The 25,021-nt window shown below is 40.4% G+C and overlaps 1 protein-coding gene across 3 annotated transcripts in view; it reads left to right on the forward strand.

Annotated features, from left to right (window-relative positions):
- BABAM2 (BRISC and BRCA1 A complex member 2) overlaps positions 1–9,320 on the forward strand; it is a gene marked incomplete at its 3' end in the record, with an annotated part of 185,462 nt that extends 176,142 nt beyond the window's left edge. For all 3 annotated transcript variants that reach the window (XM_081317295.1, XM_081317297.1, XM_081317296.1), the window contains exon 12: positions 6,088–9,320. In XM_081317295.1, the coding sequence (XP_081173421.1) occupies positions 6,088–6,151 (64 nt within the window). The remainder of the gene's footprint in view (positions 1–6,087) is intronic.
- Between the last annotated feature and the right edge of the window lie 15,701 nt (positions 9,321–25,021).

A 25,021-nucleotide genomic window follows, 5' to 3' on the forward strand; every position in this document is an offset into this window, starting at 1 on the left:
TCATTACCCAAACTAGGTAACATCATCAGTGCTAGTAAAGGTTTGCTCTCTGTTGATAAATTTTAAATATATATCTTTAATAATCAGCTGTCATTATAAATACCTGCAAATCCTGATTTCAGTCCATAATCCAAATATGGCTAGGAATTGTGCACCAGTTGATCCATTCCTGGATTGGCAGTCCCTGTTTTCAGTCACTTATGCCCTAGTCACCACCAGATTGGACTACTGCAATGCATTCTACATGGGGTTCCCATTGAAGAATATCCAGAAACTTCAGCTGATACAGGATGCAGTAGTGCAGGCAACTATATGTACTCCTAGAACAGTGCATATTAAACATCTGCTTTGTGAGCTGCATTGGTTGCCAGTTTGCTTCTAGCTCCAATTCAAGGTGCTGGTTTTAACTTTTAAAACCCTTCATGATACGAGGCCAGGCTATCTGATGGGTTGCCTCTGCCAATTAGCCATCTGATTAGATCTGGCAGAGAAGGCATATTGCATGAACCATCAGCTAAGAAACTACATTTGATGAGTCCCAAGAGATGTGCTTTCTTTGTTGTGGTGGCTGCCTTATGGGACATTCTCATGATTTAGATTACCTCTATCCCTTTTGACATTCTGGAAGGCCCTAGGGAACCAGTGACATGCTTAGATGGTTCCATTGCTGAGGTAGCCATTTTTATCCTTTCTTTGCCTGGGGTATGTATATTTTTATAATATTTATTTTTAATATGGAATTTATATTTTTATAACTTTTTACATTTATTGTTTCATTTATTTTTTGTACATCATGTAGAGTTGCTTTTTATAAGACGAGCAGTTATACAAATTTGATCAATACATGATAGATGGATGGATAGATAGATAGATAGATAGATAGATAGATAGATAGATAGATAGATAGACAGACAGACAGACAGACAGACAGAGAGAAAGAAAGATATAGATATAGATATAGATATAGATATAGATATAGATATAGATATAGATAAAATGGCAGTAGCAGACCAAGCCTCAATCTGGCAAAAAAATTCACCAAGTAGAAATTGTATTACCAACTGGAGGGTGATCGCAGCCAATTATTATTGGAGAAAGTCTAAAATACCAATATACAATGCATATTACAGATGTTGTACATTAAAAAGAGAATAGCTTCTTTTTTAAAAAAAACCAAGAAACAAAATATCTGCTCATTAATCCAAAGATTATGCAAGTAGAATATATCTACTGTTTTATGAAAGATGAAGTACTGATTTAGGAACATCAGTTAATTCTCCCAAGATACATCTCAAATTGGCATCACAACTGAAAAATAAGTAAATATTATTTATTATGAAATAATGTTTGTTTAATAAACCCCCAAGAAACATCCTGATCTAAAACACAGTTTTTTAGTATTAAGAGGCATTGTTTTACGGTGGTTCTCCTCCTACCTCTCGGGCCGTTCGCAGTTTGCAGTGGCAGGGGTGCAGAGATCTACCCCGAGGCCCCTTTCCTGTGGGGTACCTCAGGGGTCGGTTCTCTCCCCCCTCCAGTTTAACATCTATATGAAGCCGCTGGGTGAGATCATCCGTGGCTTTGGGGTGAGGTATCCCCAATATGCGGATGATACCCAGTTGTTTATCTCCATCCCGAGCCAACCCAGTGATGCCCTTGACACAATGTCCCGGTGCCTGGAGGCGGTGCGGGTCTGGATGGGAAGGAACAGGCTCAGGCTGAACCCCTCCAAGACCGAGTGGCTGTGGATACCAGCATCTTGCATTGTCCAAGATCTTCCATCTCTTTTGATGGGGGGAGAGCTCTTGCCCCCCTCAGAAAGGGCCCGCAACTTGGGTGTCCTCCTGGATTCACGGCTTAACCTGGAAGATCATCTAACCACCATGACCAGGGGGACCTTTGCACAGGTTTGCCTGGTGTGCCAGTTGCGCCCCTTTTTGGACCGAGATGCATAGGCACGGTCACCCACGCCCTTGTCACTTCTCGCCTGGATTACTGCAATGCTCTCTACATGGGGCTGCCCTTGAAGTGCACCCGGAGGCTTCAGCTAGTGCAAAATGCGGCCACGCGGGTGCTTATGGGAGTATCTCGATACTCCCATGTTACACCTCTCCTGCATGGGCTGCATTGGCTTCCGGTTGCCCTCCGGGTGCGATTCAAGGTGCTGGTAATTACCTTTAAAGCCCCACATGGCTTAGGCCCGGGGTAGTTGCGAGACCACCTGCTGCCAATGTCAACCTCCCATCGCCCAGTTCGCTCCCACAGAGTCGGCCTCCTCAGGGTTCCGTCAGCCAGGCAATGCTGGCTGGCGACCCCCAGGGGGAGAGCCTTCTTTGTGGGCACGCCAACCCTCTGGAATGAACTGCCTCCGGAGCTGCGGACGGCCCCTGACCTTCGATCCTTCCGCTGTGACCTGAAGACATGGTTGTTCCAACAAGCGGGCCTGGACTGACCATGGTTTTTAATTTGGTTTTTATTGTGTAAATTGTCCCGTATTTCTTATATTCATTGTTTAATTCTTTTTTAATTTTTGTATTTTATGCCTCTTAATTTTTATTGTTGTGAGCCGCCCTGAGTCCTTAGGGAGAAGGGCGGCATATAAATTTAATAAATCCTAAATCCTAATCCTAATCCTAATCCTAAACTTTTTCAATATGATGAGAGATCTAATTTATAACTCCCCAAAAGGATTTATCTACTATCATTTTATAATGTACTATTTTTATAGGTAAATTAGAAATTATATGCATGATTCGTATTATACATACATATCTTGTTAAACTGAATGTAAGTTATGTAATTAGGAAACAGTTATTCCCAATCATCATTTTATTCTAATCATGAGCTGAATCTGGAAATTCCTTATATCAACATGATTAATTGAAGATTAATTGAACAAGTGCCCAGTTATAACCCGAAAAAGAAAAAAGTTAAATCCACTTTCCAGGCAGGCATATTTATATCACATTATTTTAAAGGATGTTCCTACCAAAGAAAAATGTTTAGTAGCTTTGTAAATTTGTCTAAAATAGTATAAAGGAATAGAAATAGGAGACATTTTAAAATATAAATTTGCCTTGGAGTTAAATTCACAATTATCTTGCCCCAAATACTCAAAAATAATTTCCAGACCATCTGTTTCACTTTTTGCCAAAATTAATTTAAATATATCATTTGGGAAAGCTTAAAAGAATCATGATATCAAGATAAATAAAAGCAACCTCCAAAACTCCATGTTGTCAGAATTATTAGTAAGACTCAGTAATACCATCAAGTTCCTTCTCTGTCATAATGCTACCTCTGGGCCTTCTCGGTGGCTTTGAAGACCTGAGTTTCCCCTCAGAATTGGACAAGGATGTTTGTTGAACCCAATAAAGGTGCAGCTGATTTGGCAGTTGTTTAGGATGCTTTGGTCAATGTGTTAACGGTTGAGTTCCATATTTGTTTAATGTGCTCTTTGGTGTTTTGAGTTGCCCACAGTTATATATTTAAGATTTGCACAATATAAATGTTGTAAATAAATACATCAAATCTAATTTGCTCCAGTTTAAACTAGACAAAGAATCTAATTCCTGTATTAAAGAAATATGTTTATGGATATCTGTTTATAACTATATAGTATCTTGTACCTCACTTACTACATTGTCTTTAATATTTTCAGAATTTCTAAAAATGTAAGGAAGAGGTTAGCCAGTAATGTTTTATCCCTTATTAATCTTACTGTTCCAAATATTCTGAAAGATATGGATTATTTGGTCATCTGGCCATGAATACTGCATTGTAACCAGTGCCCCGGTGATGCAGTGGTTACAGTGCAGTATTGCAGGTTAATTTTGCCCATTGTCTGGAGTTCGACCCCGACGGGCTCAAAGTTGACTCAGCCTTCCATCCTTCTGAGGTTGGTAAAATGAGGACCCGGATTGTTGGGGGCAATATGCTACTCAGCCTGGTGTTCCAATTGGTGCTTCTTTGAGCTCAAATAAAAACTTGAAATGTTTTTACACATACACACAAAATTTGCTCTTAAAGTTAAAAAGGGACTCATGTTGTGTCAAAGAATATATATAAAACAGTTGAAATTGTAGAACAATTCAAATAAAGTAACAGGTTTATTTATTCTATTCCTCCTTTCCGCAATAAAAATCTTTAGCCTTTTTAATGTAAATTAATTCTACATAGAAATCATGAATTTCTGGATGATGGACTACATATTCTGGGATATTCTAATGTTATGAGTTTATGTTTACTCAAGTTTATCAGCCTCCAATATGGAGTTAAAATGCTGCTAAATCCTCTCTCCAGATTGTGACATTCAGTGGTTTCTTACTTCCTTCTTGCCTTCCTTCCTGGATCCTTGGCATAGGATTTTGCATTAAAAAATGCCTAGAATTTTTGGCATGTTTGATCAGACTAGTTATTGTAAGTATTCAAGCAAGATTGTAATTTATAAGCACCTTCACTTCAGAAATTTACAGAGAGAGAGAGAGAGATGTAAAACAGCTATCCTAATGGAATGAGGGGGAATGCAATGGCAGAAGGAGAGAATAGAGTAGTGTCTCCTCAGAATTCTTTCTTATTTTTAAATTTAGTCATTCATGCCACTTGGTCAGTAGACACAATATGGAAGATTCTTGCTTTCCTAATGTATTTCTAATTCACTATAGTGAAGCCATCAATGCATGGTGTGACAATGCTTTTGGCTTTTGCTTTGTGTGTGTATTTTTGCTGGTCAGCTGATGTTGATTAGGTATGAGAGGGAGTGACTGCCCAAGGTCCACCCAACTCGCTTCTGTGCCTAAGGCAGGATAAGAACCTTGGTCTCCCTACTCCTAGTCCAGCATCTTAACCACTACACCATGCTGGCTCTTGGACTGAATACAGAATAAAGGTAAAAGGTAAAGGTTCCCCCGCACATGCATGATAGTCATTTCCAACTCTAGGGGCCGGTGCTCATCTCCATTTCAAAGCCAAAGAGCCAGCGCTTGTCCGAGGATGTCTCCGTGGTCATGTGGCCGGCATGACTAGACGCCAAAGGCGCACGGAACGCTGTTACCTTCCCACCGTAGTGGTCTCTATTTTTCTACTTGCATTTTTATGTGCTTTCGAACTGCTAGGTTGGCAGAAGCTGGGACGAGTAACAGGCGCTCACTCTGTTACGTAGCACTCGGGATTCGACCCGCCAAACTGCCGACCTTCTCATCGAGAAGCTCAGCATCCTAACCCACTGAGCCACCGTGTCCCTTGAATACAGAATACAGAATGTTAAATTTGCTCTGTGCAGTCCATATGGATTTTTAAAATATGGCATATTTATGAACATGACAGACTTCGCCCATTATAGAAACGGGCAGATACAGAGCTGTCTGGATTTAACTCCTGTCACTTTGATTCTAAAATGTACATAACATATTCCCACTATATAGTTATCTTTAATGTATAAATTAAAATTCACTCCTAGAAATTTGTATCTATTAAGCATTCATATTATGTGAAATCCAGTTGTATCAGTTGCCTGGTAAGAATCAAGGTACTATACTGGAAATGTCTATAATTTAATATGAAACAATAGCTAACATATGATCTATTTGATGCGCTTTGGAAAATGAGGTACTATTTTTTTTACTTCTGCAAAATATTACTCTGGTTAGTGTATAGGAATTAAGTGTATTAGAGATCTTCATGAAGGTAGCAGGAAGGAGGGCAATAACCTAAGATATACTAAGCAAATTGTTTTTCAGTAGAAATGGCAACAGAGTGAATGACAATAAAGCAGTAATAGATGCAAACAATTCTGTTAAAAGAAATTTATAATAAACCATTATTTGAGTAACATATGCCCCCGACTTACTTGTTTTTTAAAATATGCAATTACAGTTTTCTGTAAGGGATAAGACTGTATTTTAAGCATTATTTCAGAGTAAGAAATTGTAGCGCTTATATTTGATCATGCCAGCCACAGTATAACGAAAAGAGATCTTTAATCAGAAACGGTTTTATGTTTTGCACGCTAGACAATTTTGTCTGTAAGTGCAACACGCTCTCTTATTTTGATCCTTACTAACATAAACTTTTTATGCATTTTTCTAGGGCTTATTTCAAACTATTTGTCCCTCAGTTCCAGGAGGCAGCCTTTGCGAATGGAAAACTCTAAAAAGGAGGGGGAAGAAACAACCTCATCCTGAGAAAATGCCAGATTCTCGTGCCCACATGCTTGTCAACAGATTGCAAGATAACTTCCTGAAGCTTCGGCTTCGGCATTTATTGGCGGTGGGGGGGGGAGGTTGCCTCTGCAGTGTCATTGCGATCCTCGATCCTCGTAGACCGACTGAATGAGAGCTTTGGCTGATTGACTTCAATACAGGCTCTCTTTTTTTCTCTCTCTTTTTTCCCCTATATGCAGAAATGTTGCTTCGTTACTCGCTTGATGGAAGCTCAAAATATATTGGATCAATGTGATTTTTTTTTCTCCTTGCTTTTATTTTTTTTCTAAATTTCTTTTTCTATGCCAATGTTTAGAGGGTTTTTTTTGTGTGAATTTCTGCATGCTGGAATTTCTGACACCTTAGAAGTATACTGAAGATAAATGTACAATAAATCTGTCATATTATATCTGTCTCCTAAGTTGATTCTCATGGGAAAGAGAAGGTATGCAATCGGATCAGCTGTCAAAAATGGGCATGCTGTTTTTAGCAACTTTACTTGTACATTTTATTGGAGGATTTAGTTTCATATTTTCTTAGTTATCAGAACATAACTTGACCAAAGCTTTTTAGTTATAAAGATGCTACAGAAATGTATACTATTTAAACAGTAGTGGTTCTTAATTTAAGTTAATTCTGTGACATTTCCATCTAATTTTACCATCCTGATGAGAAATAAATAATTGAAATAACAGAGACTTTCCAATTTCTAGGATGATATTTTATAACAATTCAAGCTATTTTTTTTTCATTTTAACTGACATTAGAAAAGCATGGAAAACTATTACTGGATGCATCATTATTTCTGTTATAAAAATAGGACATTCAATGTTAGATACATTTTTTTTCTTTCCTGTGATATATTTAGGCAAATCACTTGCCTCTGACTCGCAATTTAGTAACTTCCCATATTTGTAAATAACATCAGGGATTTTCCAAATGGAATATAAAGTTCACGATGTTGTAGATAGCATATTAGCAACATACCTTATTTCTCCCGAGATTTAGGAAATGAGCTAACAAACAAATGCACCAACTGTTTAAAAAAGTGCAAAACCTGATATTTCAATATGTTGCATAGATAGATTGTATTTTGGTGAATCTATGAATCTTACGATAATATTTGCATTGAAATATTTAAGGGATACGTTCTTGCCCAAATTTTTGTTAGCCATGAAGCATATTTGATGTCTTTGGGTAGTCAATGTCCTGCCATCTGTTTGCTTTCAGAAGTCTCTTGGATGATAAAACTGAAATAACCTATAAAGTTTCTTGGATGAAGACTTTCCAATGTTGCAGATGCATAGTGTTAAATGTATATTGTAAATCCAACGATATGTGACAGATGACAGGCCCCTGAGCAGGATTTACCGTAATCTGCAATGGCAGATTATAAGCATGACTAACCTTAAGCCAGATTGCACTCCAAGCAAGAAATGTTTATAGATTTCCCCCTGCCCCCCACCCCACTATTCACCTCATGTCCTTTGGGTTGTTAAATAATTTGTAGCCATTCTCATTGCTTATACAGTGATATGTCAGTGTGATTTCTCTCTCCTTAAAATTATACCTTGCATGCATGAGAATATAGTCATTCATCACCCTTTACATGGTTTGCTTCATTGTAAACTCTTGACAAGTTGCAGTGGTTACGAAGTCAGTGCACCCCAGTGATGCCCTCGATGTGATGTCCCGCTGCCTGGAGGCGGTCCGGGTCTGGATGGGGAGGAACAGGCTTCGACTCAACCCTGACAAGACTGAGCGGCTGTTCGTGCCGGCATCCCAGGAAATTCCGATTATTCCATCTCTGGCCATGGGGGGGTGAGCTATTACCCCCCGTAGATAGGGCTCGCAACTTGGGGTTCCTTCTAGATTCACAGCTCTCTTTGGAAGAGCATATTGGAGCTGTGACTAGGGGGGCCTTTGCCCAGGTTCGCCTGGTGCGCCAGTTGCGACCCTATCTAGACCGGGATGCCTTGCGTACAGTCACTCATACGCTCGTGACTTCTCGTCTAGACTACTGTAATGCTCTCTACATGGGGCTGCCCTTGAGGTCCACCCGGAGACTTCAACTGGTGCAGAATGCAGCCGCGCGAGTTGTCTTGGGGGTTTCCCGATACTCCCATGTTACACCTTTCCTCCGCGAGCTGCATTGGCTACCGGTTGCTCTCCGGGTGAGGTTCAAGGTGTTAGTGATGACTTACAAAGCCCTACATGGCATGGGTCCGGATTACCTACGGCAACACCTGCGGCTGGCATCAACTTCCCTCTGTCCAGTGCGCTCCCACAGAGAGGGCCTCCTCAGGGTGCCTCCGATCAAAGAATGCCGATTGGTGGCCCCCAGGGGGAGAGCGTTCTCTGTGCGTGCGCCAGACCTATGGAACCGCTTGCTGGTCGAGCTCCGGATGGCCCCCGACCTTCGCTCCTTCCGGCGCGATCTCGAAACCTTCTTTTTTGAACAAGCTGGCCTGGTCTGATGGGATGGGGTTGGGTTTTTTATAATTAGTTTTAACTTTTAATATGTATTAATTACTACGGGCATAGTTGTTTAATCACTTTTTAATTTTTGTATCCTGTTTTTTATTATGTATTGCCCTGTTCACCGCCCTGAGTCCTTCGGGAGAAGGGTGGTATACAAATTAAATTATTAAAATTATTAAATTAATGCAATACTCAGATCAACAGCAGTGAAGACAAGCTGAATGACTTTTTCATCTGTTAAGTAGACAGCATATGGCAGGTACAACCTCGTGCCATTTGCCACCAGTTAAATCCAGTCCTACCTAGAAATGGGAGTCAGGCAGCAATTGCAATGAGAGAAATGGATAATGTGTCCTTTTTTCTTATATTTCTTATGCCCTACAATGTGCAAGCCTCTTTTTCTTTCTGAAGCAGTAACTACAGTAACACAAAGTTAAAGTGAAATGGTACCTTAATGCCATTCATCTTTTCTTTGCTCCTCAGTCTTCCTTGAGTGATAACAACCAGAATGTAGTTGACTCTGCTGCCCTTACAATAATCTTGTTATATTCCATTTATATAAAATTATATAAATGTTATTTCTAATTATATAAATATAATTTAATGAATAAACTACCCAGGCTGTGGGCTGGCTCTTCACTTTGGTTCCAAAGCTGCCTTCTTTTTAACCATTGAACTGTGTTTTCATTTGTACAGCTGTGTATTGTATGTCGAGGATGGGTGCAGAAAAGAGGGAAAGCCAAGTTCAAATACAGAAATAACACTTGGAGCATCAAGAAATGAGCAAAAAAAGCAGGCAGAGAATATTTAATAGAGGCCCTGCTAATTTGCTGAGACCACAGTCCAAACAGTTGAATAAGTCCCCAGTGCAATTTAGGGGGGAGTGAAACACCCTCTAAACATGAGGGTTTTCATGAATCAATACAGAATAAACACAATATTAAATGGCTGGAGAACACATAAGTGCTTAATTGTAAGTGCCTCCAGAATAAATGGAGAGTAAACAGCTAACATTTTTATACCTGCTGCTCTCTAGAGCTTGTTAGTTGCAGCACTAGCTGACGAATTAATATTCTTGCTGAATAAATGGCCTTTGCAAACTACCTGCTGGGAAAATTGATTTTTGAGTTGCTACATGTTTACATCAAAGTGTATTGAAGCCATAGTGTGTGGGGGTTTTCCCACTTGTGAGGATTTTGCAGGGCTGTGCCAATGAAATGCAGAACTCTTGTGCTCCGTTCCCACTGTGTAGAATTGTAGAAGCCCTTGACTTGCAGTGAAGCAAATAATTTTATTAACTAGTTAAATCCACCAATGAGCCCGTCCACTTTTGGCATACTGTTTCTTTTAACCCACCATTCCCTACTGTTGAACAATTGCTTTTGAAGATACATGGCAAGATGTTAAAACTAGCAAGAGATATCCTGACATGTCGACAAAACGTGGCTTTCTTGATTAAAAGAACAAGAGGCACCTCTGACACATGGGTCTAATACACATAAAGTCCGCCTGCAGTTCTGTTAATAGGTGTGAGCACAGTAATGCTGGGATCATCCGTCCTTTGCATGATGAATAATTTCAGGGCAGCTTCTTGGGAAGGTGGAAGAGAGAATCATATCTCAGCAACTTCTTTCCACAGCACTCATTTTCCAATTTCAGGTAGCCTTCCATTGAACAAATGAAGCGGGATAGCGTTTTCTAGTCTCTTCAAGAGCAAGGTGTGTTTCTGAGCAGAGCATTAGCTGCATGGGTCTTCTAGAAAGCCAGAATAAATAGCATCTTCAGGGAAACAGGTGGATTAATGGGACAGTTTCCACATGGACGTAGATTATATAATTATACACTGGGCCTTGGTGTGTGTCTGGCTGTAATAGCACCTTGGGCTCTTTTTATAAATGACTCAACTTGGTGTTTGAGCCTAATTATGGGCTACTTGAATGTAGAAGCAAAGTAACTGGATCTTCCTGTGCAGCTTCCAATGAAGTGGTATTTCGTGCAGATTGGCCATTGCAAAGCTAGATAAATCTCTAGATGTGTTATCAGAGTGCAATGGAAAATTCAAAAGGAAGGCTTCAACAGAACCAACCAGATTTGTATGGAAGCCACCGGATATGCCCGTACGACGTCAGTTCATCATCATGGCTTTTCCATTGATGGTTTTCTCCAATATAGGGTATTTTGTAAATAAAATGACATATGCAGAATAAAATGGTTTGCTGAAATTAGCTGTCTGGGGTGCAGCATCCAATAAAGAAAGAGAGAGAGAGAGAACATTTTTTACTGTGGGCACAATGGCAGACATTAAAAATGAAATTTAGTTGCTTGCTTTCAAAGTGTACATAACATAACACACATTTAAACATACTCTATACAAAGTATATATAGACCTAAAAGGTAAAGGTTCCCCGCACATGCCTGCTAGTCGTTTCCGACTCTAGGGGCCGGTGCTCATCTCCGTTTCATAGCCGAAGAGCCAGCGCTTGTCCAAGGACGTCTCCGTGGTCAGGTGGCCGGCATGACTAGACGCCAAAGGCGCACGGAACGCTGTTGCCTTCCCACCGTAGTGATCCCTATTTTTCTACTTGCATTTTTACGTGCTTTCGAACTGCTAGGTTGGCAGAAGCTGGGACGAGTAACAGGCGCTCACTCTGTTACACGGCACTCGGGATTCGACCCACCAAACTGCCAACCTTCTGATCGACAGGCTCAGCATCCTAACCCACTGAGCCACCGCATCCCTGATATATAGACCTACATCCTTGCATATAAGTAACATAAATATTAATCACTGTCCATCTTCAATACATAACGGAAGGAGGAAGGTTTAGAGTTCACAAGGTTAATACTGTATGGGACAAAACTGGCTGAATCTGGATGTTCTGCTTCGGATACCACGAAGCCTCCTCTCAGAAGGTAACAAACAGGTTGTGAAGAGAATGTGTAGTGTCCCAGACAATCTTGCAGACCCTGCTCAAGCAATGCTTATACGCTAAGTCCTGGATGGAAGGGAGGGAACTGCCAATAATCTTTTCAGCCATTTTTATCACTCTCTGCACCGTCTTCCAGTCTGAAGCAGTGATGCTTCCAAGCCAGACTGTGATGCTGTATGACAGGATGCTCTCAATCGTCCCACTGTAGAAAGTGGTAAGGATAGGGGAAGGAAGATGTGCTTTTCTCATGCGACACAGAAAATGCGGGTGCTGCTGTGCCCGCTTCACCAGTGTCTTGCTGTTGAGCGACCAAGCCAGCCTACTTGTTATGCACACCCAGGAATTTGATGCTGGTAACCATCTCCACAAGTGACTCATTAATGCACAGAGGAGTGTGGCTGTGCCTGCCTTTTCTGAAATTGACAATGATCTCTTTGGTTTTTCCAATGTTTAAAACTAGGCTATTCTCCTTCCACCAGTTCACCAAACCCTCAACCTCCTCCAGCCTCATTGTCATCTTGAATAAGGCCCACTACTGTTGTATCATCCGCAAACTTCAGAATATGGTTGGTGGCAAACCTAGCACAACAGTCATGGGTCAACAGGGTGAACAGCAGCGGACATAGGACACAGCCCTGAGGAGAACCTATGCTCAAGAAAATGGTGTTAGAAATATTTGTTCCAACTCGCACATACTGGGGTCTGTTAGTAAGAAAAACAAGAATCCAGTTGCACAAAGGAGTGTTTAAGCCTAAAGGGCTCAGTTTGTCCACTAGATGCTGGGGAATGATTGTGTTAAATGCTGAAGTCGACAAACAACAATTGCACATGAATATTTCTTTCCTCTAAGTGCTCCAAGCTCAGATGGAGAACAGAAGAAATAGCAACAGAAGAAATAGTAATTTACTATTACTCGACACTGGAGACAATTCTGGTGTCTGTCATCAGAGTTCAGCTGCAATTGCTACAGATGGTTTCTTTCAATAGCCTCATCTTCTCAGGATATGCTTGATATTATCAAATGCCTTGGATCCAGCACTGAATTTTTGCCACCAAATCCACTTCCTGCAATTCCATTCCTTCACTTTGTTTTCAAAGTGGGGTTTTTATCTTGTTTGTACCTCATTTTATGTCTCATGGTTTAATCCCATGAATAAAATAGCTGCCTTAATAGCAACCTGATACTGTGTTGTAAATTCTTAGGGGGGAAATGGTTATTTGGGATTCAGCAAAGATTATTCCGGGGAAGTAAATGTAAGGTTCTTCTGTTAGTCAAGAAAGAATGCAACTATCAACAGTTGCATTAACAGGTACTACTGAAAAAGGTCAATGTACAGTATGCTGAGCTTCCAGTTACACTCATAACCCAATATTTCAGAAGACATAATTCTGAATTTTAAAGTGATCCTTCTTTAAATCCCTAATGGCAACTTGGTGACTCTTAACCAGCATCATTCTCAGGACGCCAATGTTACTTTTAAAAAACAACAACACTAAAAACAAAATTGGCAAATCTCACAAGGCAGCCCAGTATAATATCGTTGGACTTAACTTTGTGTAAATATGTTATCAGTTTGGGATGGCAGTGATTGTAATTTTTTCTACTGCCTACTGAAGACCGTATAAGCATGTGGAGTCACTGCCTAGCCTGCATGAAAGCCTCTACTGCAACAATATTGCATGATGGCGACAAACTTGTAACACAGGGTTGAAATGTGCTATGCTACCTTATTGCACAATTGAAACAAAACAGCCAAACAGCTGCGGTTTTCCTCTTCCACTCTGGTGCTTTTCCTTTCATTGTTTGGCTTCCTGTGCCCAGCTGCTTGCATCTGTAGCACCTTCACCTCCATTTGCTCCCTGTCTTCTTCTGCTCCCAAGAAAGGGCAATACCAAATGCCAATTCTGCTGTTGTTAGTACTTCTTTGCCAGCAACTAGCAGTACTTACTTGAAACTTTGAGCCGCCAGTGCTGCTGCTTGCGCCCACTGCCACAAAGGCAAAAGTCTCACTTTCTGTGTACAGTTCACAGTCTGCCACGTTTTCTTTCTTCTCCAAATTTAACCACAAAAGCGCTAAGATTATTTGCAGCAATAGCAATTGGAAAGGAGATAATCATTTATATCCCCAGAGAAAGTCTCCCATACATTCACAAGCTGCCATGAACCCTGAATGGGGGAAAAAATAAAGGCATAATTCTTTATTTCTCCTCACTTGCCAGTCTATAACAGCAAGAGAATCTACAGGATTTACAGGAGACTTGGCATCCCATAGTGCAGCCTACCCCATTTGGTAAAAGCTCCCCAGGACAGGGATCATGCTCACAGTACTGCAAGTGCCCCAAATTGATCTTCCAAATAAACCATGCATACACTGCATTGGATGGCTCCTGAAGGCACACACTGTTTAGACACATAATACAGGAGGATGATATCAGACACTATCTTAAAGGCACTGAGTCAATGAAGGTATTGAAGTGGTGGGTGCCCTCATGAGCTGTGTGTTTCCAAGGCTCTGTCTGGCTTCCTATATTTAGTAGAGAAACAGATATTGCCTGTCCAGCTGCACCACTTCCTAAGACACCACAGTAGTCATAGGATGGGGAGTGGGGAGAGACTTGTCCTGGGTCTCCTAAAATCTGATGGTAGCAACAGAACCTACCCCATTTCCTCAGCTGAGAAACTTTATTCTGCCCAGTACCTTACAAGGGCTAGTAAAATAACACCAATAACAACATTGGAAAAGGCCAAAGATGCACTTCTGTTCCCACCAATATCCATCAGATGTTGATCAGGCTTCTTCATCCTTCTGTTTTGGTCTTGTGAGTCATCAAAGGTTTCTGATTCTGGCTAATTGGGATCCTTTAAGCTGCAGCTGACATATCTGTGGATTTTCAGAGGTCAGTTTATGACTGCCTCCCTCACCTTTAGCCATGTTCTTTAGGAGTGATGGGTATGCAACGCTGTACATGCTGAGTCAAGCAAAGGTTCTAACCTGAGAGTTCAATTCAAGGACTGTCTTATAGCTAAATGTAGGAATTGAACTGCACATGAAGCAGCATGAAGGACAGGAAACAAATCCTGTGGTCATACTTGCCTGTACAGGGGAGCATTACTTGGATGCAAGGCCCATTTCTCAGCAAGAGGACAATGCCTCTCTTAGTTGCTTAGCACCTGAAGGGAAAAAAATTAAATAAAAAAAACAATTGAAGCTCCCCCCCCCCTTCTATTAAATGCTGCTTCTTTCAATATACTTGTGTGAAACACCCAAGGAAAAGATGATTATAAAGAAAATCCAGTTTTGGAAAATGAGATTAAGGCAGAGACAGCTTTGTTTTGTTTTGGGTGTTCAGAATTAGCTGACTTAATCTGTTGCTACAAAAACAACAAAGAATCTTGTGCTATGTAACAAATGTACTGCAACATATATTTTTGTACATGAAGAAGATTATAGTCCGCGCTCAGTGTTTACTGCAAAATCATAACAGTTTTTATCGGGCACCACAAGAATTTTTTTTAGTTACATGCTTAATTGCTCATAACTAAAGAATTATTTGATTTGAGGCCAAAGTATCAAGAATAAGTTTGAATCTGATGAACTCTTTGCGCCATAGTATCATCAGCGTATTTTATTCCGAAGGAATGCAGCCTTGGGCCAACTTTGTCCCTGCCTGGCAATAACAAGGCCTGGGCATCTGGGTGGGACTTTGCTTGATTGTACCTCCAGCAGCTGTTCATAAACATGAACCAAGTCATGCTGAGGCAGCTTCTGTTAATGTATGCAATATAACTGATAGCATCAAGAGGAGACAGCGTGTGAAGTTTTGGATTAGAATATTAATAATGCTTCGCAATTACAGCAAGGTTTTCATCCAAGAGTTTCAAAGCACATCAGAAGCTTTAATTAATTAAACTTCACAACAGTCCTGCAAAGTGGCTGATAGGCTCATTGGGTGACAGATTTATAGGAGCTGAAGAAAAACTGGAGCATTGGCTCATTGGGCAAAAAAGGGAATAAAGGCATCCCTCAGGGAAGTCACCTTTAGGATATCAGCAGTAAGGGGGAAAGACAGGAGGTGCATCCCAATAGATTCCTTCCAAGGATCTCTGTCTAGGGTGAAGCTCCCTAAGCTCATTGATTTCATTCTCTGGCCTCTCAAAAATGTGAATACAGAAATCTGCTTATCCAGCACAGATCCATCTAGGCCAGGGGTAGGCAACCTTGGCTCTTTTATGACTCGTGGACTTCAATTCCCAGAATTCCTGAGCCAGCTTTGCTGGCTCAGGAATTCTGGGAGTTGAAGTCCACAAGTCATAAAAGAGCCAAGGTTGCCTACCCCTGATCTAGGCCAATATTTTCAATCCTGAGAGTTTCCAGGGTTTCAGGCAGCTTTTCTAGTCTGAGCAAAGCAGCCAAGCCATTTTCCTGCATAGATTCTTTCATTCCTTTCTCTCTGAAATTGTGATAAAATAAAGTCACTAAATGATTGAGTCACACACAAGTGCAAAGGTAAATGGATATTTGCTTTTTAAATACTGTACTGTTCTTAGGTAAAAGGTAAAGGCTCCCCCGCACATGCGTGCTAGTCGTTTCCGACTCTAGGGGCCGGTGCTTATCTCCGTTTCAAAGCCGAAGAGCCAGCGCTTGTCCGAGGACGTCTCCGTGGTCATGTGGCCGGCATGACTAGACGCCAAAGGCGCACGGAACGCTGTTACCTTCCCACCACAGTGGTCCCTATTTTTCTACTTGCATTTTTACGTGCTTTCGAACTGCTAGGTTGGCAGAAGCTGGGACGAGTAACAGGCGCTCACTCTGCTACGCGGCACTCGGGATTCGACCCGCCAAACTGCCAACCTTCTGATTGACAAGCTCAGCGTCCTAACCCACTGAGCCACCGCGTCCTGTTCTTAGACCATGCTAAACCCAACTTAACAAATCACCATCTCTGTTCACATGTGCTGTGCCCTAGTAAATATAATCATATTATAGTTTGTTTAACATCTACTAAGATAGTAGCTGGATTCGAATAACATGCTTAACCATAAACAACTGTATTTTTTGCTGTAGTCTAGGACATTTGAGAAATCTAGTAACCTTTATGTGATTAGTCTGACATTTAATATTTAGATAATTGTCTGCCAACATTTGCAATGAGATGTTTAGAATATCAGTTGTGAGTGGATTTGCTTCCAAGATATATAGATGCAAACCACAGTTTAAAATCTCTGTGGCTAAGCCCACCATCATTAGTACTTGAAGACTTGTCACAGAAAAATGAAAAGGGGGAGTCACGCTTTTCTTCAAAGAACCTAAGGATAGGACAAGAAGTAAAGAGTGTAAGATCATTAAAGAGAAATCCAACCTAGAACTTGATCAGTGAAACAGCTTGGCTCCATCACTGGAGGTTTTCAAGAAGAAACTGGACAGCCATTTTCCAGAATGTTACAGGGTCTCTTACTTGACCACGAGATTGGACTAGAAGACCTCCAAGGTACCTTCCAATCCTGTTACCCTATGTTATATCATTGATAACACAGTGTGACTTTGTTTCCTATGTGCCTTGCTATACTACTATGATAATACTCAATGTGGCTAACATAATTTAATCTTTAAAATAAAAGAAATAGAATATGATAGGTTGATCATAAAATTAACTATGGTAGTCCCCAAGAATGAAAATACATAGGCAATGTAAGACACTATGCATCCAGATCCCAAAGGATGAATGGATCTCATAAACCATCTGGCTTCATTTTTATGAAACTAAATATTTACCTTTAAACCAGCCATATAGTTACCAGGACCGGTCTAAGAGCTTGCCTCTGGATTTACCAGCAATATTCAATCAGAATAGAGCTGGAAAGGATTTTGGAAGTCTTCTTGTCCAACTCCTCCTACTTAAGCAGGAGACCCTATACCATTTCAAACAAGTGGCTGTCCGGTCTCTTCTTAAAAACCTCCAGTGATGAGGGACCCACTTCTGGAGGCAAGCTTTTCAACTGGTTAATTGTTCTCACTGTTAGGAAGTTTCTCCTTAATTCCAAGTTGCTTCTTTTTTTGATTAGTTTCCATCCATTGTTTCTTGTCTTGCCTTCTGGTGCTTTGGAAAATAAGTTGACCCCCTCTTCTTTGTGGCAACCTCTCAAATACTGGAATACTGCTATCATGTCACCCCTCGATTTCTTTAGATTAGCCATATCCAGTTCCTGCCACCATTCTTCATATGTTTTAGTCTCCAGGCCTTTAATCATCCTAATTGCGCTTCTCTGCATTTTTCCCCCAAAGTCTCAACTTCTTTTTTGTAATGCATTGACCAAAACTGGATTATGGTATTTATCACCACCTACTTTATACCAATCTTGTCTTGTTCCCAGCTCATAATTTAGACAAACTTATTATGATCTTTTCCATGTTATAGATAGTAGCAAAGCTTCTAGAACAGTGGGTCTTAACCTTTTCTATACCCTGCACCCCTAGAATGCTTCTGATATATTCTCGCACCCCTTACAAAAGTTCAAATTAACGGCAACAAATTATGCATATATACCCTAATTTTGAAAACCCAAGTTTTTGCTCCCCCTGGAATATCATCTCACACCCCTGGTTGGGAACCCCTGTTCTAGAACAATGAAAAGAATCAAATCAAAACATAAGGATTGCCAGTGAAGAATGGCTTGAAAATATGTTGTTAATCCTGAGACACTGATCAGAGGGAAATACTCTATAGCACCCAGAACTATTGTAGAAATATTCCCAGTTCTTCAGTCTGGCACAAAATCCTTGGATACATGTTAATACCCACTTGGTATGTTGCCATATTGTAGAAATATACAGTGAAAAGTCTCTCTGTTTTACATTTGGGTAGTGAGGAATTACAGCGTTCCGTGCGCCTTTGACGTCTAGTCATGCCAGCCACATGACCACGGAGACGTCCTCGGACAAGCGCTGGCTCTTCGGCTTTGAAACGGAGATGAGCACCGGCCCCTAGAGTCGGAAACGACTAGCACACATGTGCAGGGGAACCTTTACCTTTACCTAGTGAGGAATATGGAAGGGAATTAAAGTTTTAATGAGGCATTAGAGGTAAAGAAGTCTTTGAGGTATTTCATCACAAGGGTCAGTTCTCCTTGATGTTTAGTGCAGCTTCAGACTCATAACAGTATTAGGAAGTCTTATTTTCTGTTTGCAACCAGGACACTAATGCTTTAAATCTCCAAAGAGAGTAAGAGCAAAGGTAACTTTTAATAACAGGAATAAGATATAAATAAGTTGGATTCCAACAATATTTTTCATAGGAAATTGCCTTCAAATGACATGTAACATATTGAATAAGGTGTTCAATTTCATATAGGAACTGACCAAGAAACTTTAGGACAGGAGGGACTCGGGTTATAATAATCAGGAAATAGAAAGACATTTGAAAGTGGGGACAGACATAACGAGGGACAGTCAACTGGGAGAATAGGAAAACATTTACACACAAAGCTAATGACTACCATAAAGTCACGAGTCTATGACTCAGATGGAAACCGGCCAAAAGTAATCGAAGTCCACTCTTCCAGACAGTGGATTACATAGCTATTTATGTGAATAAACTCAAGTGATCATAACTGTAATTGGGAAAACTCTTTAAATATGCCCTGGTTGTATACTGTATGACTAAACAGACACGTTCTTCTTAGTTCATGGCTAATTGATTTAGGTGTAGAAATTATTTGCATAGAAATACAATCAATACCAATCTTTCCTAACTATTCTGCCCAACCTAGCCAAACAGGGAGATTTGAGGTCATCTAGTCACTTGTGTTTAGTTAATGAAATCTCTCTTTAGGGATGAGAGAAGTATTTGCCTGATCTTATCTGGGCTTGTAAGCTGAGCAGAGGTGGGCCTGGTTAATATTTGAATGAGATTTTTCCAAAGAATCCAAGGGCTGTTAAGTAGACTGGAATGTGAAATTAAAATTAGGGGGGAAATCACCCTTCAGGGGGCCAGTGGCAAACCACTTTTATAGGTAATCTCTGTAAATACACATAATTTGGTATAATAGTTAAGATGCCGGACTAGTAGTTAAGATGCTGGACTAGTTCTAGACCTGCCTTAGGGGCAGAAAACAGCTGGATGACTTTGGGTCAGTATTTTCTCTCAACCCCAGGAAGAAGGCAACGACAAACCACTTCTGAAAATATTTCCCAGAAAATTGCAGGGACGTATCAGTATACGTCAGGAATCAAGACAAACATAAACCATCGCCCACCCCCAGAATAGCTGTATAAACATGTCCATAAAGTAATCAAGATTCCAACTTAATTGCAAGAAGATTTTACATAGATTATTTTAAAATATTGAACTGTTTCATCTCTTGTACGTGACATGCCTGCGCTGATTTCTCAGCTTTCCATTCAGAAGGCAGCTAAGGAATACACACCTAAATTCACCATTAAGTGGGATTCTAGGGCAAAACCTGGGTGGGGTCTTAACAAAAATCGATGGAGGCAAAACTAAAAATAAAGCATTTAATTATTTTAATTTTTAAAAAAACTATAAAAGCGTTTTATGTTTTCCCTCCTCCAATTATTTGCATTTAATTAAATTTAAATTAATCAGATAATACATTAATTATAGGCCACTGCAGTTTAGTAAGAATCACTCGAAGGACCTTTTCCTATGTGCTTTGCTTGAGGGGAAACAACAATCAATTGCACCATGCCTGGTGTTGACTTCTTTGCCAAGAGATGATTCTTCTAAGCCTCCTTTCCACCCAACTCTGCAATGACAAGCATGGCTGAAATGAATTAACCTATCACAATTAGGTCACCCCAGCAGGGATGGTGGACAGAATACTTCCAAGGGGAGTGGAGTCATCTCCTACTGCCTGCATACATAAATTTACATATATACATGTACACATACAACCAAACCTACAGATAGGGATAGAATCAAGAGCACATGAAGTGTTAATACCACTTTATAATGCCTTGGTAAGGTCACACGTGGAATACTGCATATAGTTTTGGTCATCACAATGTACAATAACAATAATGTTGAGACTAGTAAGAGTGCAGAGAAGAGCAACAAAGATGATTAGGGAACTGGAGGCTAAAACATATAAGGAACGGTTGCTGGAATTGGGTATGTATAGTTCATGGGTCAGCAACCCGCGGCTCTGGAGCCACATGCAGCTCTTTCAGCCTTATCCTACGGCTCCCAGTCATCCTCCGCCAATTGGAGAGAGAGAGACAGAGAGAGGCACTTGCGCTTCTCTCTCTCTCTCTCTCTCTCTCTTTATGTGTAAAAAAGAGAGTGGCCTCACTGTTCTTCGAGAAGCTGACAAGCTTATTGGGCAGGGCTCCTGCCTTTGCTGCATCTCCACAGGAAGCAGGAAGCAGCAGGAGAGCCAGCCCAATAAGAATGTGTGTCAGCTTGTCCGACAACACTGTGAAGCCAATTTGCCAGGTGAGCAGAAGATCAGAGAGAGGGAGAGAGGGGGGAGGGAGAGAGAGGGAGGGAGGGAAAGAGGGGGGAGAGAGAGAGAGAGAGAGAGAGCTTATGCACAGCAGCCTCTATTTCTTTTTAATTAAACTCTTCAATCAAGCTTCCCAAGTTTTGCGGCTCCCAGTGTTTTTTTCTCTCTGGAAAATGGGTCCAAGTGGCTCTTTGAGTGTTTAAGGTTGCCGACCCCTGTCCTAGACAGTACAACCAATTAGTGTGAAATACTGGGCAAAATTAAGGGTTTCATGGAATTTGCAAGGATTCATTCATAGAATGCGCAAACATTCCTTTGCAGGTGCATCCCTTCAACCATTGCAGAACACTACTCTGTGACTGATGTTTTTGATATGCTTCCTCTTCAAAATCTACGATTCCCAGATGCCCAAAATGAAAAGCACTATTTCAATATGAATATGCTACCATATTACCACCAAAATAGCAAGATGTAGATGTTAGGTTTTAACATTAATGACTGATATGAAAGAAGCTGCAGCTTTGCAACTCCCAAGGCTAATCCAGCAAAACTACAACAGATGCACTTTGGTTCTAAGATGTTTTATCTGATATATTCCATGCTGGCCAGATAAAAAGATGTGGATGGTAAGCTGCTGATTGCAACAGTACCATATGTTTACAAAATTGTTCTGGTTTTCACCTTATATAGGAGCTGAGAATCATAGGCAAATTATTTCTAGCGTGCCAATGAATTAGAAAAATGTAATCAGGGAGAACCTTTCAGCTATTGGGCATGGTAACATCCAAGATAAAAATCACACTTCAAACATCAAGATAACATCGCAAAGTCACACCTCAAGAAATTCTGCACCAAGATTGCACAACCAGCAGCAATATAATGTTGGCCTATCTATTAATTAAAAAAGGCTTTATATATCCTCTATACTGGGAACCCCATCCTTTGACTAAAAAAGGGCGGACCCTAATGGCATGTTCATTGCTTTGTGAGTTTGCACTGGGCAGAAAACCAAGAGATACAGATTTGTTTTATAAGAAACCTCGCCCAATATGACATCAGCACTCCCATGTAACATCCAATGCTATAAAGAAAGCATTTGAATCCATAAACATGGGCTGAACCTCCATTGGCTCCTCATGGTTCATCCCAACATCTCTTTGCCTTTTGCAAAATGGTTGGGTTTCATGTGGTGGAAAATGTTGCTACTCTTAGCCCAGTATGGCAGGCGATGTGCAAGTACAAATCACCATTTGTCACATCAATAACATGATCGAAGAGGAATAGCAGGGATGTTGTGGAGATTAAACATCCTACTCTATCACAGCAAGTATTAAACTATTTCTCAATTACATCCTGAAGAACATTTCAAAATTACTCTCAGACAGTCTGAGAACTCTAAACTAGGCATGGAGGCAGCATTGCAACTTGCTTTTTGGTTCTACGCCTGCATCTCAGTACAGAAAAGCACATTAAACCACTGACTGTTGCTAGAATGGGACAACAAAAAAAACCAAGGACTCTTGATGTTAATTAGACAATTACCCAACAGAGAGGTAGTTTTATATAAATTCTCTGATAGAAATAATAGGTATTGTTCCAGTTACACCTCTTCCCACAATTTCTTTTCCAGTTGCATGAATATGCTAAAACCATGCTAAAAATGGTTCAGAATATGCTTTAAGCTATGCCATTTCTTTTCCTCAGCCCTAGGAGTTAAAGATAGGTGAATCAATTGCTGTGGGAACCAGCTGCCAAGAACATCTGAATACAGATAAGACTATCTCTGTCCCCTAACAGGTATTTTTAAACAGTTCCAGTTAATGTTAATTTTAATATTAATAGTAATAATACAGTATTCATATTACTGTTCGGGATGGTGCTATAGCTTTTGGGGATTGTGCACTAGGAAATAAATGAGAAAAGCTATTGGCTGGGTTTTGTTATTTAAGCCACAAAACAATCAAGGTTGGCTGAATAAGCCATGTCAGTGATATTCACCCATAATGTAAAGTGAAAACCATTGTTTAGTTTCGTATATGAACTCGGTCATTGACCTAGAAAACACTAGTGCTTTGCTTATCTCCTATGCATCTGAAAGAATAAGTCATTAGCCTTCCTATTTAAATAATAACATGTGGCTAAAGTATTCATACTGTACATCCGCATGTCTGTGTGTCTGCATAGAGATATATCTGCAGAACTGCCCCAGAAGTTAGATCTTTGGTCCCCCCCAAGCCTGGTATTACTTTTCCCAACTTGCAATGGCTCTTCCAAAATACAATCTAAGCAGAGGTGGCTTTCCCCTCCTCACACACCAATGTTCATTGGTTAAAAACATCTCAGAATTCAGCAAAGTTGAGCTGAAGTGCAAGCTGAATTAAGCAGAGATTGCTTCAATCGCATTTTAACATGTGGGTTTATCTCTACCCATATAGGGCCTCTTTCTAACAGCTAGACAGCAAGTCCAACTGTTCTTTTAAAAAAAAATCAAAATCAAATGGGAGCCGTGTTTCCCCTTTCCTATCAACAGAGTGGAGTAAGGCAGCAGGCTTCCTGATTTTTCTTGGGCAACTGATATGACGTCTTGAGGTAAGCCACACTAAACCTGCAACTATTATGGCTGGGTTGTTTATGCCACTTCCTATAAAGGAGCAGCAGAGTGTCTTCTCTGCAAAATGTGCACACTTCACCACAGTTCCAGTCAAATGAGGACTGGGAACTAAGAGGGAAGAATGTTCAGCAATCATTTCATAAACCCGGGAGGAATAAAGCGTCAGTGATTGCTTTCAGGGAGATCCTTTATGAAAGAGATTTACCAGGGCAAATCTGTATTAGAGAGTTGTTTAAGGTTTGCCTTTTTCAAGCTTAATGCAGCTTTTTTTTATTAAGCCAAGAGATTGGAGTGGCCAAGCAAAGGATACATCCAACATAATTCAGTTGCCATCAAATATAAAGATACAAATACAATTGAAAAGTCTCACAGAAAACCATAACTCTTTGCTGGTGGGTTTATGTTCTTCTTCAGCTATCCCACACTCTGCTTGGGCGCATCTCTGATTTAAATAATACTAAGGATTTTTTTTCTTCATTGAACATGTAAATGACCTTTTGTTTTACACATTGAACCTTATTGCATTTGCTGGTCAGAAGGTGAACGCAGTAGGTTCTTACTATTTATTAAGGTTTTAATTATTGTTGGGTTTTAATATTTCCTGTGAATCATTACAAGTAATTCTGTGAAGATTGCATCTTCGCAGAATTTCAATTAAATAAATAAGCTTCTCATATTCAGCTCTTAGAAAGGTTAATTGGAAAGGGATCAGGAAAGTTGTGCCAAAATGTCGTTTCTGTGTGTTTCTAATGATTCTCATTTAATTTGATAAGGGAAAAATGGTTTTGGAGGGTTTTCTTCCTCAAAAAAGCAGTTGATGAAATTCTTATAGGAAGAATAAAGTTTGCTGCCTTTAAGGATGAGTTGGTTAAGTGATTTCCAATGTGTCAATCAGATCCCAAGTGGATCCAATTAAGTTACAAGGAAAAATTTAGTGAGGATGCTCCATCCTTGATATTTTTCAGGTCTGAAAGCAGGCATTTGGGGAGAATTTCAGCAGAAACTGGGTCTCTGCAGGCTGAAAACAGTCAGTTGTGGCATTGTGATTGAAGCCCCACCTCTTTGGATGGGTGATATTAACTCCCATGCACATGGGTGAGGCCTCTATTGTATTGCTGTAACTGTCCAGTTCATTGTTTTGAACACACAACCTGTGAATGCATCACTACAGAGGAATGAAGAAGTGTGTAACAGAAATGTCCCGCTAACCCATAATAATGAAGCAAGCTTAAGAACAGCATTCAGAGGTCTAAAAAGACTCTGAGAAAAGGCTTCTGCAAATCTGTTTTGATCCATGTCTAAGTAGAAATCTGAGTCTCAAGGAGGGCATGAATAG

The sequence above is a fragment of the Vipera berus genome (assembly GCF_964194415.1).
Source record: "Vipera berus genome assembly, chromosome: 1".
In the NCBI taxonomy this organism is placed as follows: Eukaryota; Metazoa; Chordata; class Lepidosauria; order Squamata; family Viperidae; genus Vipera; species Vipera berus.